This window comes from Phasianus colchicus, chromosome 15 (genome assembly GCF_987193195.1).
Source record: "Phasianus colchicus chromosome 15, bPhaCol1.hap1.1, whole genome shotgun sequence".
In the NCBI taxonomy this organism is placed as follows: Eukaryota; Metazoa; Chordata; class Aves; order Galliformes; family Phasianidae; genus Phasianus; species Phasianus colchicus.
The window spans coordinates 2,059,144-2,076,206 of record NC_143450.1 but is presented as its reverse complement, the minus strand read 5'-3'; the positions used below and the strand labels follow the sequence as shown (position 1 = coordinate 2,076,206).

Genomic DNA, 17,063 nt, shown 5'->3' with positions numbered 1-17,063 from the left:
AGGCCACACCTCGAGTACTGTGTTCAGTTTTGGGCCCCTCACTACAAGAAAGACATTGGGGCCATGGGGCATGTCCAGAGAAGGGAAACAAAACTGGTGAGTTGACTGGAGCACAAGTCATACAAGGAGCAGCTGAGGGAGCTGGCACTGTTTAGTCTGGAGAAGAGCAGGCTCAGGGGAGACCTCATTGCACTCTACAACTTCCTGAAGAGAGGTTGTGATGAGGAGGGGTTTGGCCCCTTCTCCCAGGCAACAAACATGACCCGAGGAAATGGCCACAAGTTGTACCAGAGGAGAAAGAACTTCTTGTCTCAGAGTGGTCAGCCTGGTCACTGGAATGCCTGTCCAGAGGCTTCTCCAAAACCAGTTCTACATGCTTGTTACTTTCACTCTGAATGAAGACACTAAAGAACTCATTCTCAGGAACAATTCTGTAAGCCTGGATGCCATTGCTGCCAATGTTCAGGTTATAAGCAGCTTCCACAGGGAAACGTGTAACTGGGTCTCCCCTCTCAGGGATCTTAAAGGTTACCCATTCATCCAGGAAGACCGGAGAGTGGTCACTGATGGACAACTTCCTGAAGGGAGGTTGGGATGAGGAGGGGTTTGGTCTCTTCTCCCAGGCAACAGACAGGACCGGAGGAAATGACTGCAAGTTGTACCAGAGGAGGTTTGAGTTAGACATAAGGAAGAACTTTTTTGTCTCAGAGAGTGGTCAGGCACTGGAATAGCTGTCCAAGGAGGTGGTGGACTCGTCGTCCCTGGGCAGTGTTCAAGAGGCATCTGGATGAGGAGCTACAAGATATGGTTCAGAGCTTTTGGCAGCAAAGGTGATAGGAGGTCAGTAGAACTAGATGATGTTGCAGGTCCATTCCAGTCTTGTGATTCTATGATTCTAAGATTCTATGGCTGCCCATGTAGGTCTTTCACCAATAGACAACCCCAAATCTTTCTCCACGGACATGTTAAAGATGTTAAACAACACCACTCCCAGCAGTGATCCCTGAGGACAGACACACATCAACTGTCTCCACCTGCACAGTGCGGTATTGACTACAACTCTCTGAGCGTGACCATCCTGCCAATTCCTTGAGCATCGACTGGTCTGTCCATCACATCAATTTCTCTCCAATTTGCTGACCAGACGTCATGCGGAACCTTAGCAAACCTTTCACAAGTCCACATAGATGACATCAGTTGCTTTTCATTTCTCCACTGATGCTGTAAGTTCATCATGAAAGGCCACCATGTTTGTCAGGCATGACTTGCCCTTGCTGAAGCCATGTTGGTTTCCAACAATCACCTCCTCTGTTCTCCAGGTGCCTCCAAAGGGTCTTCAAAATGATCTGCTCCACGATATTGCCAGACACAGAGGCGAGACTGAGTGGCCTTCAAATCCCTGCATCTTCTTTTTTTCCCTTCTTCAAAATGGGGGTTATATGTCCAATTTTCCAACCAATGAGAACATCACCAGACTGCCATCACACGTCAAATATGTTGGATAAAGGCTTGGCAACCTCATCTGCCTCCGAACCCGTGAATGGATCTCACTGGGTCCCACGCACTTGCACATCTGCAGCTTCTTTAGATGATCACCAATTTGATCTTCACTGACAGCACGCAGATCTTCCTCCTCCCAGTTCTTACCTTTGCAATCTGCACCTTGGTCCATGCAGCTAGAGACCTGGCTGGGGAAGACTTTCACAATCATATCACAGAGAAACATCACTGAATTCACCGTCACCATTTATTCACGTCATTACTTTGGGGCAGCATATCCATTTGTGAAGAACTATTATCAAGAATGAAATATAGGAGGAGTGACATTTCATCAAAAATCTTTCATGAAGTCATTGAGATCTCAGTAAGAACTGCAACCGCTGCAACCAAACCAGCCTGATGCATTGGTTTCAGTGAAAAAAAGCATCAAACATCCCATTAATTTTATGGACTTGTTCACTTTTAATGGAGTTTACAGACAAATATGACAAACTTAAATGTTTTCTTACTTACATAATGATATTGTGATACCAATGAGGGATGCTCTGAAAGCATTGCCTCCCATTTTATTGTGAAGCCCAAAGATAGCCAAGGCAGATTTTGAAGGTATGGCAGCCGAGGTTGAACCTTCCCACCAATATCCCATTGCATTTTGTTACCGTATGGCAGATGACAGCAGAGGGGCAGTCTGACAAAATGCCATCTGACATAGAAGAATGTGAGAAACTCCAATTATCAATGAATTACTCCATGCAGAAAATATTCCATCATGGATTTGAGCAACATTTGCTGAATGTTTATGCAGTCCAGTCAGTGGATGTGAGCACCGTGAACCAGTGAGTGCTGTGTTTTAGCAGTAGCAACAGAGGGTCACCTCGACTACTGAAGATTACTATGAGCACAATATACAGACACCTGTGCACCACTGGTCAATACGCATGGCTGTGATGGTGACTATGATAAAAAATAGCATTTTGTAGATGTGAATCTGCTCCAAACAACAGTGTTATTGTACTCATTGTTGAAGTTTCTATGGGAATAAATAGGAGGGATTACTTTCAGAGCAGTGCATCGATATGCAGACCAATACTATTCCTATTAGCACACTGCAGCCCAGGCAAAACAGAGGTCTGCATGTCTATGTGTTATGGTGTGTCCTAACACCACGAGTGCAGCTGTGTTGCTGGCTGCTGCACTCAGCAATGACCCAATTGAACAGCTGAGCTGCAGGAGAATGCATCAGAGTGGCTGCAGAAGGGCACATCTGGATGGAGAGACGTCATGACCAGGAGGCAAAACACACAGCATTCACAGGTAGAAGCACAACTCAGCAGAGCAAGAATGCAATGCCTGCAGCCCTTGAAATGCACGGCTCCACACATAGCACACCACAGCAGCTCTCAAAACATGCTGCACATTTCTCTGTGACACTTTCCTGCACAGAACATGCACAGAAACCTTCCTTCTCACTCAGCATTCTGGGAATGGGCGATGCAAATGGCCAATGCAGCTTCCCTCTGGAGCTCAATACCTTTGCACACAGCCCTTCCTTTCTCCAGCCACAAGGACACCGGCTGTACAGACTCAGTGCTAATGAAGGGAACACTCAGAAAACTTCCCCACACACTGAGCCCTGCAGCTCTGCACTTCTGCATCCTCCACACGCATAAGCATGGCCCAAATGATCACCCAGCACATGGGACACCAAATGAGCTGGGCACCGTGCAAAGAACCCCACTACAGAGGCAGTGCAGAAACTGACAGAACACATCGGAATGCTGTCTTTCCATGACACGTATAAAACATGCATCGCGTTGTTGCTGCTTAACGGAGTAGAGGGAACACGTAGCATTCAGGCAAACACAAACAACCAATCACTCTTAGAGCTCCCTTAGACACTGAGATGCTGCCCAGTAGACTGCCAGTGGATCCTCAGCCATGCCAGTTCTGCCCCAGGTCTATCTGCTCTTGCTCCATCTCAAGTTAGAATTACTGAAGCATTTATGCAAAAGCACTCCAACACAAAAAGAATCTTTCACTGCAAAGGATAGCAGCACACACCGATGGCATTTAGCATGAACCAAAAGAAGACACAGAGGGAACTTCCATAATGAAACAAAATGAAACAAAACTTTCTTACCATTGTCATGATTTCCATTAACGTCAGACAATGCAGCCCACGTTCAAAAAGCAAAGATGCAACTCCCTGTGCATCGAGTGAACTTGGCTGGAAGTTCAAATATAGCAGGACAAAGGTATTTCCCGGCTGGAGCATTTGCAGGTCCCACTCTCCTCACTCACTGGCGTGCCTGGAAAGGCTTGGATGGAAGCCCTCATCAGCTAAAGGAAGCCAACCGTTGCAACTGATGAACTCTGCTTGCTTAACAGATGGCACAAAATCCAGCCCTCACATGCTGCAACCTCCTTCCTCATCCAGATGACAGATGGGCTGACGTGTGTGGACGTCTTGAAAGACAGGCAATTTCTGTTGTGGCAAGAGCTACAAGGCTGAGGGACTGAAATCTAGGTGAGACTCAGAAAGAACACTCTCCCTTTTCCCTATCCACAGCTTCCAATTACAGTTACGTTCCTTGTGAAATGGGATGTAAACTACAAATGCAGATCTAACCATGGGGCATGGAGTTAACTATCAAATAACATAAGCCGCTATAAACAAGCCATGAATCAGCTGCTAATGCAGACCCTAATGTGCTAACTAAAAGCCATTAAACTGTCCCACCGACTGCATCCCGGGGCTCTCGACATCAGCATCCCCCACGCTGACAGGGACAGCAGGGAAACGCTCCGCATCGTCGCCAGACACCCCCGTGCTGCAGCGCTGCGCTGGCAGGCTGGGAAGGACGGGTTTGAGGAACTTGAACTCGCTCTCGCCCGAGCCCGTGGTGAGGCTGAGCTCGTAGCAATAGGCGTGGGGCAGGGTCCCGGCAGCGGCCCCATCGGCCACGTAGCTCTGCACGCCGCTGGGGCCGTCAAGCACGTGCCCGCTGCTCGGCTCCTTGCTCTTGCACGCCCTGCAAGCCGCAAAGGCCGCCGCCGACACCAAGAAGAGGAGCGACACCAAGACCAAGGCGACGATTAAAGAGGCGGTGAGGGAGCCGTCCTCGTCGTGTGCGCCGGGGCTCTGCTGCGGCAGCTGAGCGTCCCGGGAGCCGCGCAGGAGGAGCACGCTGAGCGCTGCGGTGGCCGACAGCGGCGGCCGCCCGTTGTCCCGCACCAGCACGACGAGCTTCTGCTTCGCCGCGTCCCTCTCCGTCGGCGCCCTCCTCAGGCGCACCTCCCCGCTTTGGGCGCCCACGGCAAACAGCCCCGGCTCCGTGGCCCTCAGCAGCGCGTACGAAAGCCACGAGTTCTGACCCGAGTCGGCGTCCACGGCCACCACTTTGCTCACCAGCTCCCCCGCTTCGGCCCACGCGGGCACCGGCTCGCTCCACGGAGGGCTGCCGTCCTGCGCGCTGGGGTGCAGCACCAGCGGCGCGTTGTCGTTCTCGTCCACCACCAGCAGGCGGACGCGGACGGTGCTGCTGAGGGGAGGGGACCCCGCGTCGGCAGCGCTCACCACCACCTCCAGCTGCCTCAGCTGCTCGTAGTCCAGCGGCCGCAGCACGAACACGCCTCCGTTCTCGGAGTTCACGGACACGCACGAGCAGGGCTCTCGCTCTGGCGGATGGGCCGGCACCAGGGAATAGCTCACCTTGCCGTTGGCTCCCGCGTCCGCGTCCGTTGCCTTCACGGCGCCGACGCGCAGCGCGGGGACGTTGTTCTCGTGCACGTACATGGTGTACGACGTCTGGTTGAAGACGGGGGCGTTGTCGTTGACGTCCGAGATGTCCACGCTGAACGTGTGGCTGCTGCTCAGAGGAGGAGACCCTGCATCTGCTGCACTGACAACCACCGTCTGCTGGGCTCTCTCCTCCCGGTCCAACGTGCTCACGATCACCAGCTCGTAGTAGTTCTTGAAGGCTGGCCGGAGCGAGAAGGAGAGCTGCTCTTCCAGGACACAGCTGACCTGCCCATTCACACCGGAATCCTGATCCCTGACAGCAAACAGTGCGACCACTGTCCCAGGTGCTGCATTCTCAGGGATAGGGTTGCTGAAGGAACTGACCACGATTTCTGGTGCGTTGTCATTCACATCCACCACCTCTACCACGACCTTGCACATGGCTGAGAGACCTCCTCCGTCCACTGCCCTCAAACTGAATTCATACTTCTGTGTTGTCTCAAAATCCAGAACTTGCATGAGGCGAATTTCACCACTCTTGGGATCAACTGTAAAATCTGAATACTTGTGTCCACCTGATTGTGTGAATTCATATGTAATGTCACCATTTATGCCATCATCGGCATCATTAGCCACCACTCGGAGAATCACAAAACCCACGGGAGCATTTTCCAAAACATGCCCAATGAACACTTTCTGCGTGAAGATGGGAGCATTGTCATTTACGTCCAGAACTACGATGTGGATTTGGGTGGAACCAGTCCTGGGTGGAGAGCCCCCGTCCGTGGCAACGAGAGTGAAATCCAATTCAGGCTGCTCCTCTCTGTCCAGAGGCTGTTGCAAAACAAGGTCGACATGCATCTCACTCTCACGTTGAGGCTGATATAAGACAGTGAAGAACTCGTTCTCAGGAACGATGCTGTAAGCCTGGATGTCATTGCTGCCAATGTCCAGGTCCCGAGCAGCCTCCACAGGGAAACGGGAGCCAGCTTCAGCAAACTCCGGGATCTCAAAAGACACCCTTTCGTCCGGGAAGACCGGCGAGTGGTCGTTGATGTCCTCCACCGACACCTCAATGGGAAAGAACTGCAGCGGGTCGGCGAGCAGCAGCTCGAAGGCGAGCGTGCAGGTGCGGGAGCGGCCGCACATCTCCTCCCGATCGAGCCGCTCGGCGACAACGAGGCGGCCGCTGCCGCGCTCTAAGCGAAAGTGCTGCCGGCCGGCCGGCGAGGCGATGCGCGCCCGGCGAGCCGAGAGCTGCGCCGGGGCCAGCCCCGCGTCCTGCGCCACGTCGGCCACCGGCGAGCCGCTCTCGCCCTCCTCGGCCACGGAGTAGCGGATGGGCTCGCAGCGAACGCCCAGCAAAGGCACGCCCAGCAAAGCCCACACACACACCACTTGCCTCGCAGCCGCCATGGCGGGGCGGCGGACAGCCTCCGGCCGGACGGCCTCCCTCCCCGCTCGCCTCCCTCGCCGCCTCTCGCCGAGTGCGGACGGAGCCCGGCGGCAGCGCGGCCGCCACGGCCCGCCGGCGGCTCACGCGGACCTCACGGCAGCACGGACAACGGCTCGCCGCCGCTCTCCGCCGCCGCTCTCCGCCGCCGCTCTCCGCCGCCGCTCTCCGCCGCCGCTCTCCGCCGCCGCTCTCCGCCGCCTCCTCCCGGCTGCGCTGCGCTGCGCTGGGCTCGGCCTCTCCCCGCCCGCAGCCGCTCGGCGACGCCTTGGCCACGAGCACCACCCTGCGGCCCGCGCCGGGACTGCTCCGGGGACGGGACGCGCTCCTGCCCGCGGCCTCTCGCCGCCGCACGCAGCGGAGAAAGAAGAAAACACGCAGCACAACGCGCAGCACAACGCAGCGTCAGAATCTCCAAATATCCACTGTCCTGTCACTTCTAATAAAACCTTTTCATACATGGCATGGCCGTATTTTTTAATGGGATTAGATAAGACTTTTTGCAAAGCCATTTCTTTCTGCAAAATGAGTATCTGAGTAATGACATAATACCTTGTTACACTATAGACAATGACTGGAGCTGTTCATAGCTTAGTCTAAAAGCAAGCATGTCCTCCACTCTCCCATGTGTGCTTCCTGAGAAGGACATGCAGACAGCCAGAATATCAGGAGCTGCTCTTCTCCCAGTCTAGGCTCCCATCTTCCCCACATGCTGCAGGCTCCATATGGTTCATGTGCTTGTCAGGATGGGCCACAGGAATCTAAGGTCACTCTGCCCCAAACCACTTATCAAACACACTTCATAGTGTGGTCACAGAGGTCCATACCATCCATGGACTAATGGATCCATGCCATCCATCCACTAATGAATTTGCCAACAGGTTAAAAATAAGCAGCAGGGCATTGAAGCCTTAGGCAAAGGTGACCCTTGAAGAGCTTGATCCTGAAATAGCAATGATGAAGTCTAGGGAGAACAGCCATGCATTCTGCTGTGTATCCTTGTCCACCACCACCATCCTGGGCACCAGGTAACCCACCCACACCTGCCACAGCACAAGGTTGCCCATTACTACGCTGCTGTCAGGCAATGGTTGCAACAGAGTGGGCACGTTGTCCTTCTTCCACACCATCAAACACTGCAGCACTGAGATGCTCAGCAGTGGCAAGCCCCTGTCAGAAGCATGTGTATGGTCACCTCAAAGGTGCATACATCCTCATAGTCCAGAGGATACAATGTTTCATACAGTGCCACTCTTGTCATCCACCAACAAGAAGTCTGTCACATCAGTGGCCACTGGTGGTTTTGTCTCCAGTATGTACCTCACATGGGTGTTCTCAACCATGCCAACGTCCATAGCATCAAGACTGTTCAGGATCTTTCCCACAGGCTTGTCATTGCTTAACACTACAGTGTAAACAGTCTGAGAGAAGGTGTACACGTTGTCATCAATATCCAAGAGCCACACCAGCAGTGTCTTCAATGCTGAGAGTGTGGGAGAACCCATGTGGCTGGCCCACACTGTCATGTTGAACTTTGACACCTCCTCCTGGTCCAGTGCTTCCGATGCTACCAGTACATAAGCTTCACCAGCCAGCAGTGAAATGCTGAAGTGCTGAAATGCTCATCCAGCAGTTCACATCTTGTCCTGCCATTGTGCCCCAAGTCCTGGTCCTGCATGCAGTAGAACACCACCACTGTGTTCAGCAGAGTAGACTTGGAGAGGGTGTTGGTGTGGAAGGTAATTGCGACCTCAGGGACATTGTCATCCACATCCTCTACCCACACCTCTACTTTGCAGTGCATGGACAGTCCTCCCTGTCAGTGACCTGAATGTGTACCTCATAGGTCTTCGTTTCTTCATAATCCAATGGCATTTGGGGTCTAATCTGTCTCATCTCTGTATTCACTTTAAACATTAAAACAATTACCTCTGAATTTTGTACTATGGAATAGGCTATTTCTTCATCCATTCTTGAGTCTAAACCTTTAGCTGAATCATCAGCACTAATGTATCCGAGGAGCTATTTTCAAATATTTGGACTTTTTTTTATCTGGGTAAATGCTGGAATGTTGTCATTTATATGCAGAACTACCATGTGGATTAAGGCTGTGCCAGAGCATGGTGGATACCCACCATCCATAGCCATGATGCTGAAAACCACTTCTGCTCTTCCTAATCCAGAGCTCTGTCCAACGCCAGCTCACTGTGTCTTCTGCCATTACTCCGCCTGCAGATGTAGATGTGGAAATAGTGGTTCAAGCTGATGCTGTAATGCTGAACACTTGTATTTTCCTGCATCTGTATCCTAAGAACTTTCCAGAAAAAAATCGAGTCTTCCAACATTGCCAATTTCTGGATTTTTTTTTTAATCACTTCTTCATTTAAGAACATGGAAGCATGATCATTAATATGTGTGAGGCTTATCTCAGCTTGGAAGAACAGCAGTGGACCCTCCAGCAGCATCACGAAATGCACCAGGCAGGGCTCGGTCTGCCCACACAGCTCCACCCAATCTGTCTACTCTTGCATCGCAGCATGCAGGCTCAGCTGAAAGTATTCACCACAAAGGAACTTCTCTCTGCTTCTTTGGGTACAGAGTACTGTAGGTATCTGCTACCCCCTCTAAAAGCAGAGGAGCAGGATCACAGCCACCATTCTCCCTAAGAGTGATTCCACACTCTTCCTCATCTCCATTTCATAGAATCATAGAATATCCTGGGTTGGAAGGAACCCATAAGAAACATCGAGTCCAACTCCTGGCTAACCTTTTTGCAGCTCTGCCAGTTGACAGAGACATTCTTGCAGCCCACCAACCCCAAGAAGAGCAGGTTTCTGAAATAGACTGACATTGCTCCCCTGGTTCACCATCTGTCAGGCCAGAAGCCCTCACAAAGGGGTTCAGGGCAGCATCTCTCTTGTCTCTCCAACCTCAGCACAATTTAAATGAGCCTTCTCCTGCCTCCTGCGAAGTCTCCTGCCAAGGTCCTTTGATTTTCCCTGAATAAAATCCACTCCAAATGCTCAAATTTATCTCCTCTGACAATGAATATTTCCTTGGTGATGACTATGATAAGTGATCTTTGAGAAAACACACTCACCTGAGGGATTTCCAAGTAGCTTTTATTACTTTTTAATTAGGTATTTCACTCTTGAAAATGTGTAATGTAATACAAAATATCACATGAATTTATATTTCAATGCCACTTGATAAAAGGGGAACAGAATGCTCCTTGACTTCTTATATTCTGCAGCTCCTTAAGTTTTTTGTAAAGGTCTTAGCCCATTGTATAGTAAAACAAACAAACAAACAAACAAACAAAAAAAAACCAAAACACAAATAGTACCTTTAATTCTCTGATTTATCACGGTACGGCTTGGGTTGGAAGGGACCACAAAGATCATGTAGTTCCAACCCCACAGCCGTGGGCAGAGTTGCCAACTGTCAGATCAAGCACTAGATCAGATTGCCCAAGGCCCCCTCCAGCCTGGCCTTGACCTCCCCCAGGGATGGGGTATCCACAACCTCTCTGGGCAACCTGTGCCAGCACCTCACTGCCCTCTCAGTGAAAAGCTTCCCTTTGATATCTCATCTAAATCTCCCCTCCTTCAGTCTAAAATCATTCCCTGTTGTTCTATCACTATCTTCCTGTATAAAAAGTTGATTTCTCTTTCTGTATAATCTCCCTTTAACTATTGGAAACCTTCTCTTCTCCAAACCAAAGAAGTCTTCAGCCTGTCTTTGTGAGAGAGGTGCTCCAGCCCTCTGACCATCCTGGTGGATCTCCTTTGGACTCTCTCCATATGCTCCACATCTTTGCTGTGCTGTGCTGGGTACCAGATCACAGAATCATAGAATGGCCAGGGTTGGAAGGGACCTCAAGGATCATGAATCTCCAACCCCCGAGATCAGAGTACAAGATGGAGCCTCACAAGGGCAGAGCAAAGAGGAACAACCACTTCCCTCACTATGCTGGCAGCTCCTCTGTTGATGCAGCCCAGGATACCATCAGCTTTCAGGGCTGCAGGTGTGCACTGGTGGCTCAAGTTATATATACCATCTACCAGGACCGCTTAAGTCCTTCTTGGCAGTGCTACTCTAAAGGAGTTCTTCTCTCAGCCTGTATACGTATCTGGGATTGTCCCAGCCCAAGTGCAACACCTTGCATTTGCCTTAGTTGAGCTTGATTAGGGTTATATGGGCCCACATTTGAGTTTGTCAAGGTCTCTTTCAATGATATCCATTCCTTCTGTTGTGTCAACTACACCACTCAGCTTGGTCTCAAGCTTGCTGAGGGTGCACTCGATCCCACCATCTGTGTCAGTGATGAAGACATCAAGGAGTATCAGTCCCCAGACAGACACATGGGGACAGTTCCCTTACCAGCTTCCCCCTGGAAGTAAAACCACTTGCAACAAACCTCTGGCTGTGAATTTCCAATCAATTTCTTATCCACCAATTTATACTCAATAATGCTCAGTAACCATTTATTTCAGCTTTTCATTATGAATGAAAAAATAAAATAAAACAAACACAAGAACACAGTATCTAAAGACCATACTTTGCAGCTTGGAGAATTTGAAAACGTACGGTAGGATATACAGTGTGCCAATGTCAGTTACTTCCAGTGTAGGACATTCTGCTTGTTACTAAAGAATTCCCTTGCAAGCATCATTTAATTTTAATAGCTGTATATCATGGTATTGAGTAGATTACAGAAAATTTAATCATTTTTACAGGATTCACTTGACAACAACAAAGAATGCAAGAAAGCTGATGTAGTATAAAGTTATCTTGAAGATCAGCTTCTTTTTCATATTTCCCTTAAGATTCAAGAGCAATAGAGCTATGCCAATAAGACATCAAATCTTAGTGTAACCAGCATGCAACACAGTCCTCCTGAATAAAGTACAAGTTAACGGGAGAGTGCCCTCGCAATACAACAGAAAACTCTTGAACCTCCCTGGAATACTTTAGATGCTCTCCTTTCCCTGTGAGAATGCTAACCCATGAAGACTGAGATTCTTCTCTTTCTCCTCGATTACTGATGGGTGAGCCAAGGACTCTGACCCAAACAAGTGTTCTCTTCTGCTGGCCTGGGAGCTGCGTCTTCAGAGAAAGGAGATGGGCCCTGCAAAGAAGAGAGTGGACAGCTGACACGTGGGTGTTGGGGATAAGGAGGTGTTAGCAAGAAGATGAGACAGCTCATCTTGAACCAGTGTACGTGTAACATCATTCTTTCCAATCCATGTTCAAAGGAGGAGGATTGGAAAGCATCCTACAGTAAGGACAACAATTAAAAAAAAAAAAAAAAAAAAAAAAAAGTGGAAAACATTTATGGATTGAGGAGGGGGAGAATTTGAAATGGAGAAGGTCTCAGACTTCTTACTTGCAAGGAGAACATGGGGTTTAATGTGGGTGAAGAAAAATTGGTCCTGATGTGGAATACCATCAGCGAGGTGATAAAGGATGAACAACTGTCCACTACCATTTCATTGCTAAAACAACACAGGGACTTAACAAACACAGGACTGACGAAACAAGGAGGATTGTAGATCGTAGATCTTGATCTCACATCCCATGGGTTAGACCTGCTGTGTGCCGTGCCCAGCCGCCCTCCTGCTTCGGAGCTCTCCACGCTCAAGCCGAACTCCTCCGGCTGACACCACACACTTCACGCAGCAACTACTCCGAGGACGGAGCCACACGCAGAGGCGCGGGCAGCCCGCAACCAGGAAGCAGCTGATCCCAAGTGGCGGTTCCGGGACCGCCTCAGCCCTCTCGTCCCGATCCGGGGACCCCTCGGACACCACCGCAACGGCAGCTCCGATGCTCCGTGCCAGCCCACACCTCCATCCCTTTCCCCTTCCCCGCTCCCCCTCGTCCCCCGCGCGGGGCTCCGCTCCCTCACCTGCACGGCCCAGTCGCCTTCTTCTTGCCCGAGGCCGGCCGAGCACAGCGAGCTCCGCTGCTCGGCCGCGCCCTGCGGCAGCCCGGCGGGGAAGCAGGGGAAGAGCGGCCCGAGGAAGCGGAACTCGCTGTCGACGGTGCCGGCGGCGAGGCGGACGTCGTAGACGTAGCTGCGGGGCAGGGAGCCGGCGCCGCTGTCGGCGGCGGAGCGCGGGAAGGCGGGCAAGGTCCCCGGCTCGCCCCGCCGGGCCCGCCGCACCTTGGCGGCCACGGCGGCCGCCGCGCCGGCCACGAAGAGCGCGGACACGCAGGCCAAGCAGACGCTGAGGTACAGGGTGAGGCGGCCGTCGGGCTCGGCGGCCGGCGCCTCTTCGCTCGCCCGCAGGCGGCCCTCGGAGAAGCCGTCGGCCAGGGCGACGGCGAGGGTGGCGCTGGCGGAGCGCGGCGGCCGCCCGCGGTCCCGCACCAGCACCACCAGCCTGTGCCGGGCCGCGTCGCGCTCGCCCACGGCCCGCGCCGTGCGCACCTCGCCGCTGTGCAGCCCCACGCGGAACAGCCCCGGCTCCGTCGCCTTGGCCAGCTCGTACGACAGCCACGCGTTCTGCCCCGCGTCCGCGTCCACCGCCACCACCTTGGCCACCAGGTAGCCCGCCCGCGCCCGCCGCGGCACCAGCTCGCCCAGCAGCGCCGCGCCGCCGTCGGCCGGCGGGTGCAGCACCACGGGCGCGTTGTCGTTCTCGTCCCGCACCAGCACCCGCAGCAGCGCCGTGGCGCTCCGCGGCGGCGAGCCCCCGTCGGCGGCGCGCACCGTCACCTCCACGGCGCGCACCTCCTCGTAGTCCAGCGGCCGCACCACGGACACGTCCCCGCTCTCGGCGTCCACCGACACGGCGGGCCGCTCCTCGCCCTCCTCCCGCACCAGCGCGTACCTCACGCGCCCGTTCGCGCCCGCGTCCGCGTCCGTCGCCTTCACGCTGCCGATCCGCACCGCGCCCGCCTCGTTCTCGCTCACCCACATGCTGTACGCCGCCTGCGTGAAGCGCGGCGCGTTGTCGTTCACGTCGCCGATCCGCACCCGCACGCTTTCGCGAGCGCTCAGCCGCGCCCGGCCCCGGTCCGCCGCCACGATGCTCACGTTGTACTCGGCCGTCGTCTCCCTGTCCAGGGCCGCGCTGGTGCGCAGCTCGTAGTGGTCGGCGAACGCGGCCGTCAGGCTGAACGGCACGTCGCCCTCGATGGCGCACTCCGTCCGCCCGTTGTCGCCGGAGTCGCGGTCTCGCACGCTCAGCAGGGCCACCACGGTGCGCGGCGGGGCGTCCTCGGGGATGGACGCGCTCACGGAGCTCAGCTCGATCTCCGGCGCGTTGTCGTTCACGTCCAGCACCTCCACGTGCACTTTGCAGTGCGCAGACAGACCACCGCCGTCCGTGGCGCTCACAACCAGCTTGTGAGCTTTCGCTTCCTCAAAATCCAGACTGCCCGAAACCCGAATCTCCCCTGTCTCAGGGTTCAGTTCAAAGAGCTCTCCGAATACCTCCGATGCCTTTGTAAAGGCGTACCGCACTTTGCCGTTGGAGCCTTCGTCGGGATCCGCGGCCGACACCCGCACCACCAGCTGCCCCGGGGGGCTGTTCTCGGCCACGCGCACCTCGTACACCTCCCGCGAGAACGCCGGCATGTTGTCGTTGGCATCCAGCACCACCACCCGGACCTCAGCCGTGCCCGACCTGGGCGGCGAGCCCCCGTCCACAGCCGTGAGCACCAAATGCAGCTCCCGCTGCTCCTCGCGGTCCAAAGCCACCTCAAGGACGAGCACCACGTATCTCTCTCCATCTTCTCCTTTTTCTAGAGCGAGAGAGAAATACGAATTCGGGGAGAGGCTGTAATTCTGTAAGCCGTTAATCCCCACGTCCTTATCCCGTGCTTCCTCTAGGGGGAACCGAGACCCAGTGGATGCCGTTTCGGATATCTCCAGAACCACTTCCTTCTGCGGGAACACGGGGGAGTTGTCGTTCACGTCCCGAACCTCCACCTCCCCGCGGATCAGCTGCACCGGGTTCTCAAAGAACAGCCTAAAGAAGAGCGCGCAGCTCTCGCTGTGCGGACAGATCCGCTCTCGGTCCAGCGTCTCCGTGAGCGTCAGGACGCCGCTGTGCGGATCGAGGCGGAAATGCTGCTCGCTCCCCTCGGACACCACGCGCGCCTTGCGAGCCGCCAGCTGGCTCGGAGAAAGCCCCAGGTCCCGGGCGACGTTGCCCACCGACGAGTCCCTCGCCATTTCCTCCGCCACGGAATAGCGCAGCGGTTCGGCCCCGCTCTCCCACACGCAAACGCACACGAGCCACAACAGCACTCGCCTCTCGCCGCCGCCGCTCCGTCTCCCGCTCGCCGTCCCGCTCCGCCACGGCCGGCCCTTCCCGGCGGCCTCCATGCCTCGCGGCCTTTCTCGCCGGCCCCGACGCACGGCGAGAGCTGCCGCTCGCCGACCGAAAGCCGCCGGACTTTCCCAGCGGCTCGGCCCCGAAGCCCCCGAGCGCCCGCCTCCGTGCCCCGCCGCCCTTCCCGAGCGGCTCGCGCGGCTCTGCTGGGCGCCTGCGCCTGAAAGCGCGCTGCGGCCAGAGGGAGCTGCCGCTCCGTGGCCAACATCCCCACCCAGCGGCGCAACGGCGAATTGCTCCTTCTCCGCCTTCTCACCGGCGCTGCCGATGCGGATGGAGTTCCCGGTTCCCATCTCCTTTCCTCTTGCACACACGATCCCAAAGCGCAATGTAAATATTCGCCGTGTTAGGCAGCAGGCTTACTGCCCGCTCACGCAGTGATGCTCTGGGTTATCGGTTGCCGAAATCTTTTGCTTCCTGTTCTTGGATTTCCCAAAATGTGGTGATTTTCCATGGGTGCATGGTTGCATTTTCATCATTTTCTCATTTTTCCGTGAAAAATGGAAATAGTGAGAGGGCAGAGTCAGACACATACCAGTACTGAATAGGAGAACTGGTGCCTGAGAGCTTGCAGATGCTGTAAGGAAATGATTCACCAGCACTCCTGCTTGCTTTCACACTAGAACAATTATTCTATTCTAGGACAGAATCCTGATCATGCTGTCATCACATTGTGTTATCACACCTCACCCAATGGACCCAGGGCTCTAATTCTTCCCCTGCTGAGTGGCATCTTCCTTCCCTCAAATGACAAACGTAACCTCCCTTGCACCTATGCCAAAGTGTGTTGCCGCACAACAGAACTCCCACACCTGACTGAAAATTGTCCCTAACTTCATACTAATCAAGCAAAGAGCTGCATGAGCTGAAAGAGCTTGGAGAAGTACAGAGGTTTTGGAATTCCAGACACGATGCTACAGAAGGGCAAACAGGAAATCAATCTCCCTCTTTTTACAAGCTTCCTTTAAGTACTGGGAAGGCCTCAATGAGGTCTCCACAAATCCTCCTCTATGCTGAACAAGCCAGTCTGCCTTAGCCTTTCTTCAAATCACAGGTGCTCCAGCCTGAACACAGACCTGCACACAGTACCCCCGGTGGTTCCTAACGAGAGAAAGCTGCAACAGAAAATCATCTCCCTACCTCTGCTGGCCACCTCTTTTTTGATGGAGCCAAGTATACATGCGTCCATCGGGGCTGCATGCAGGCACTTATGGCTCATGTCAAGCTCTTTATTCACACAAAACTCCAAGTCCCTCTCCACAGTGCTGCTCTCCATTAGCTCTTCTCACAGACTGTCTCAAACCTGGGAACGACCGGACTGAAGTGGAACACCTTGCACTTGGATGTATTGAAACTCTTTCCATTTACTTAAGCTCCCCATTTCAAGCTTGTCCAAGTCCTTTGGATTGCATCCCTTCCTTTCCTCGTATCAAATGTACCACTCAAATAAATGTTACGACCAGTCTTGCTGCGGATGCATTTGATCCCACTGTCGAGATCCACTGATACAGATCTTGAAAAGCAATTGTCCCAAAATAGATTCCTGTGGGACACCATTCATCATCCACCTCCACCCAGACATGGAGCTCTTGACCCCAATCCTATGGCTGTGACCATCCAACCAATTCCTTATCCACTGAATAGTCCACCATTAAAATACATCTGTCTCCAACTTACACATATAGTGTGTGGGGACATGTCAAAGGCCTTGCACAAGTCCATGTGGATGACATCACCTACTCTTCATTTGCCCAAGGATGCTGTTACTTCATCACTGAAGTACACCAGATGGGTCAGCTGTGATCCATGGCCCTTAGTGAAGCAATGTTGGCTGTGTTGGATCACCTCCTCTTCTTGCATGTGTCTTAACATGGCTTCCAGAGAATCTGATCCCTGATCTTCCCCGGCACAGACATGACACTCATGGATCTGTAGTTTCCCAAGTCATCCTAGCAGACAACTAGGAAGTTGTCTTGCTCATCCTTCCCTGCCTAACTCTTGTAAACAGCTTGTAGCTCTT

General features: G+C 53.5%; 1 protein-coding gene across 1 annotated transcript; it reads right to left on the bottom strand.

Annotated features, from left to right (window-relative positions):
* Positions 1–3,896: 3,896 nt before the first annotated feature.
* On the bottom strand, positions 3,897–15,336 carry LOC149915849 (uncharacterized). Its single transcript, XM_090151101.1, has 4 exons — positions 12,607–15,336; positions 8,334–8,511; positions 7,945–8,178; positions 3,897–6,777 (listed from the first exon to the last, which is right to left on the bottom strand). The coding sequence occupies exons 1-4, from the start codon at positions 15,334–15,336 to the stop codon at positions 4,217–4,219; spliced, it is 5,703 nt and encodes a 1,900-aa protein (XP_090007227.1). The 3' UTR covers positions 3,897–4,216.
* Between the last annotated feature and the right edge of the window lie 1,727 nt (positions 15,337–17,063).

Coding starts and splice junctions, on each gene's coding strand:
- LOC149915849 (XM_090151101.1), bottom strand. CDS start 15,336: ATGGGAACCGGGAACTCCATCCGCATCGGCAGCGCCGGTGAGAAGGCG. Junction 8,512..12,606: donor AAGGCGACTGGGCCGTGCAG/GTGAGGGAGCGG, acceptor GGTCACTGACAG/GGAGGACTGTCCATGCACTG. Junction 6,778..7,944: donor GTTGGTGGATGACAAGAGTG/GCACTGTATGAA, acceptor GGTCCGCGTGAG/CCGCCGGCGGGCCGTGGCGG.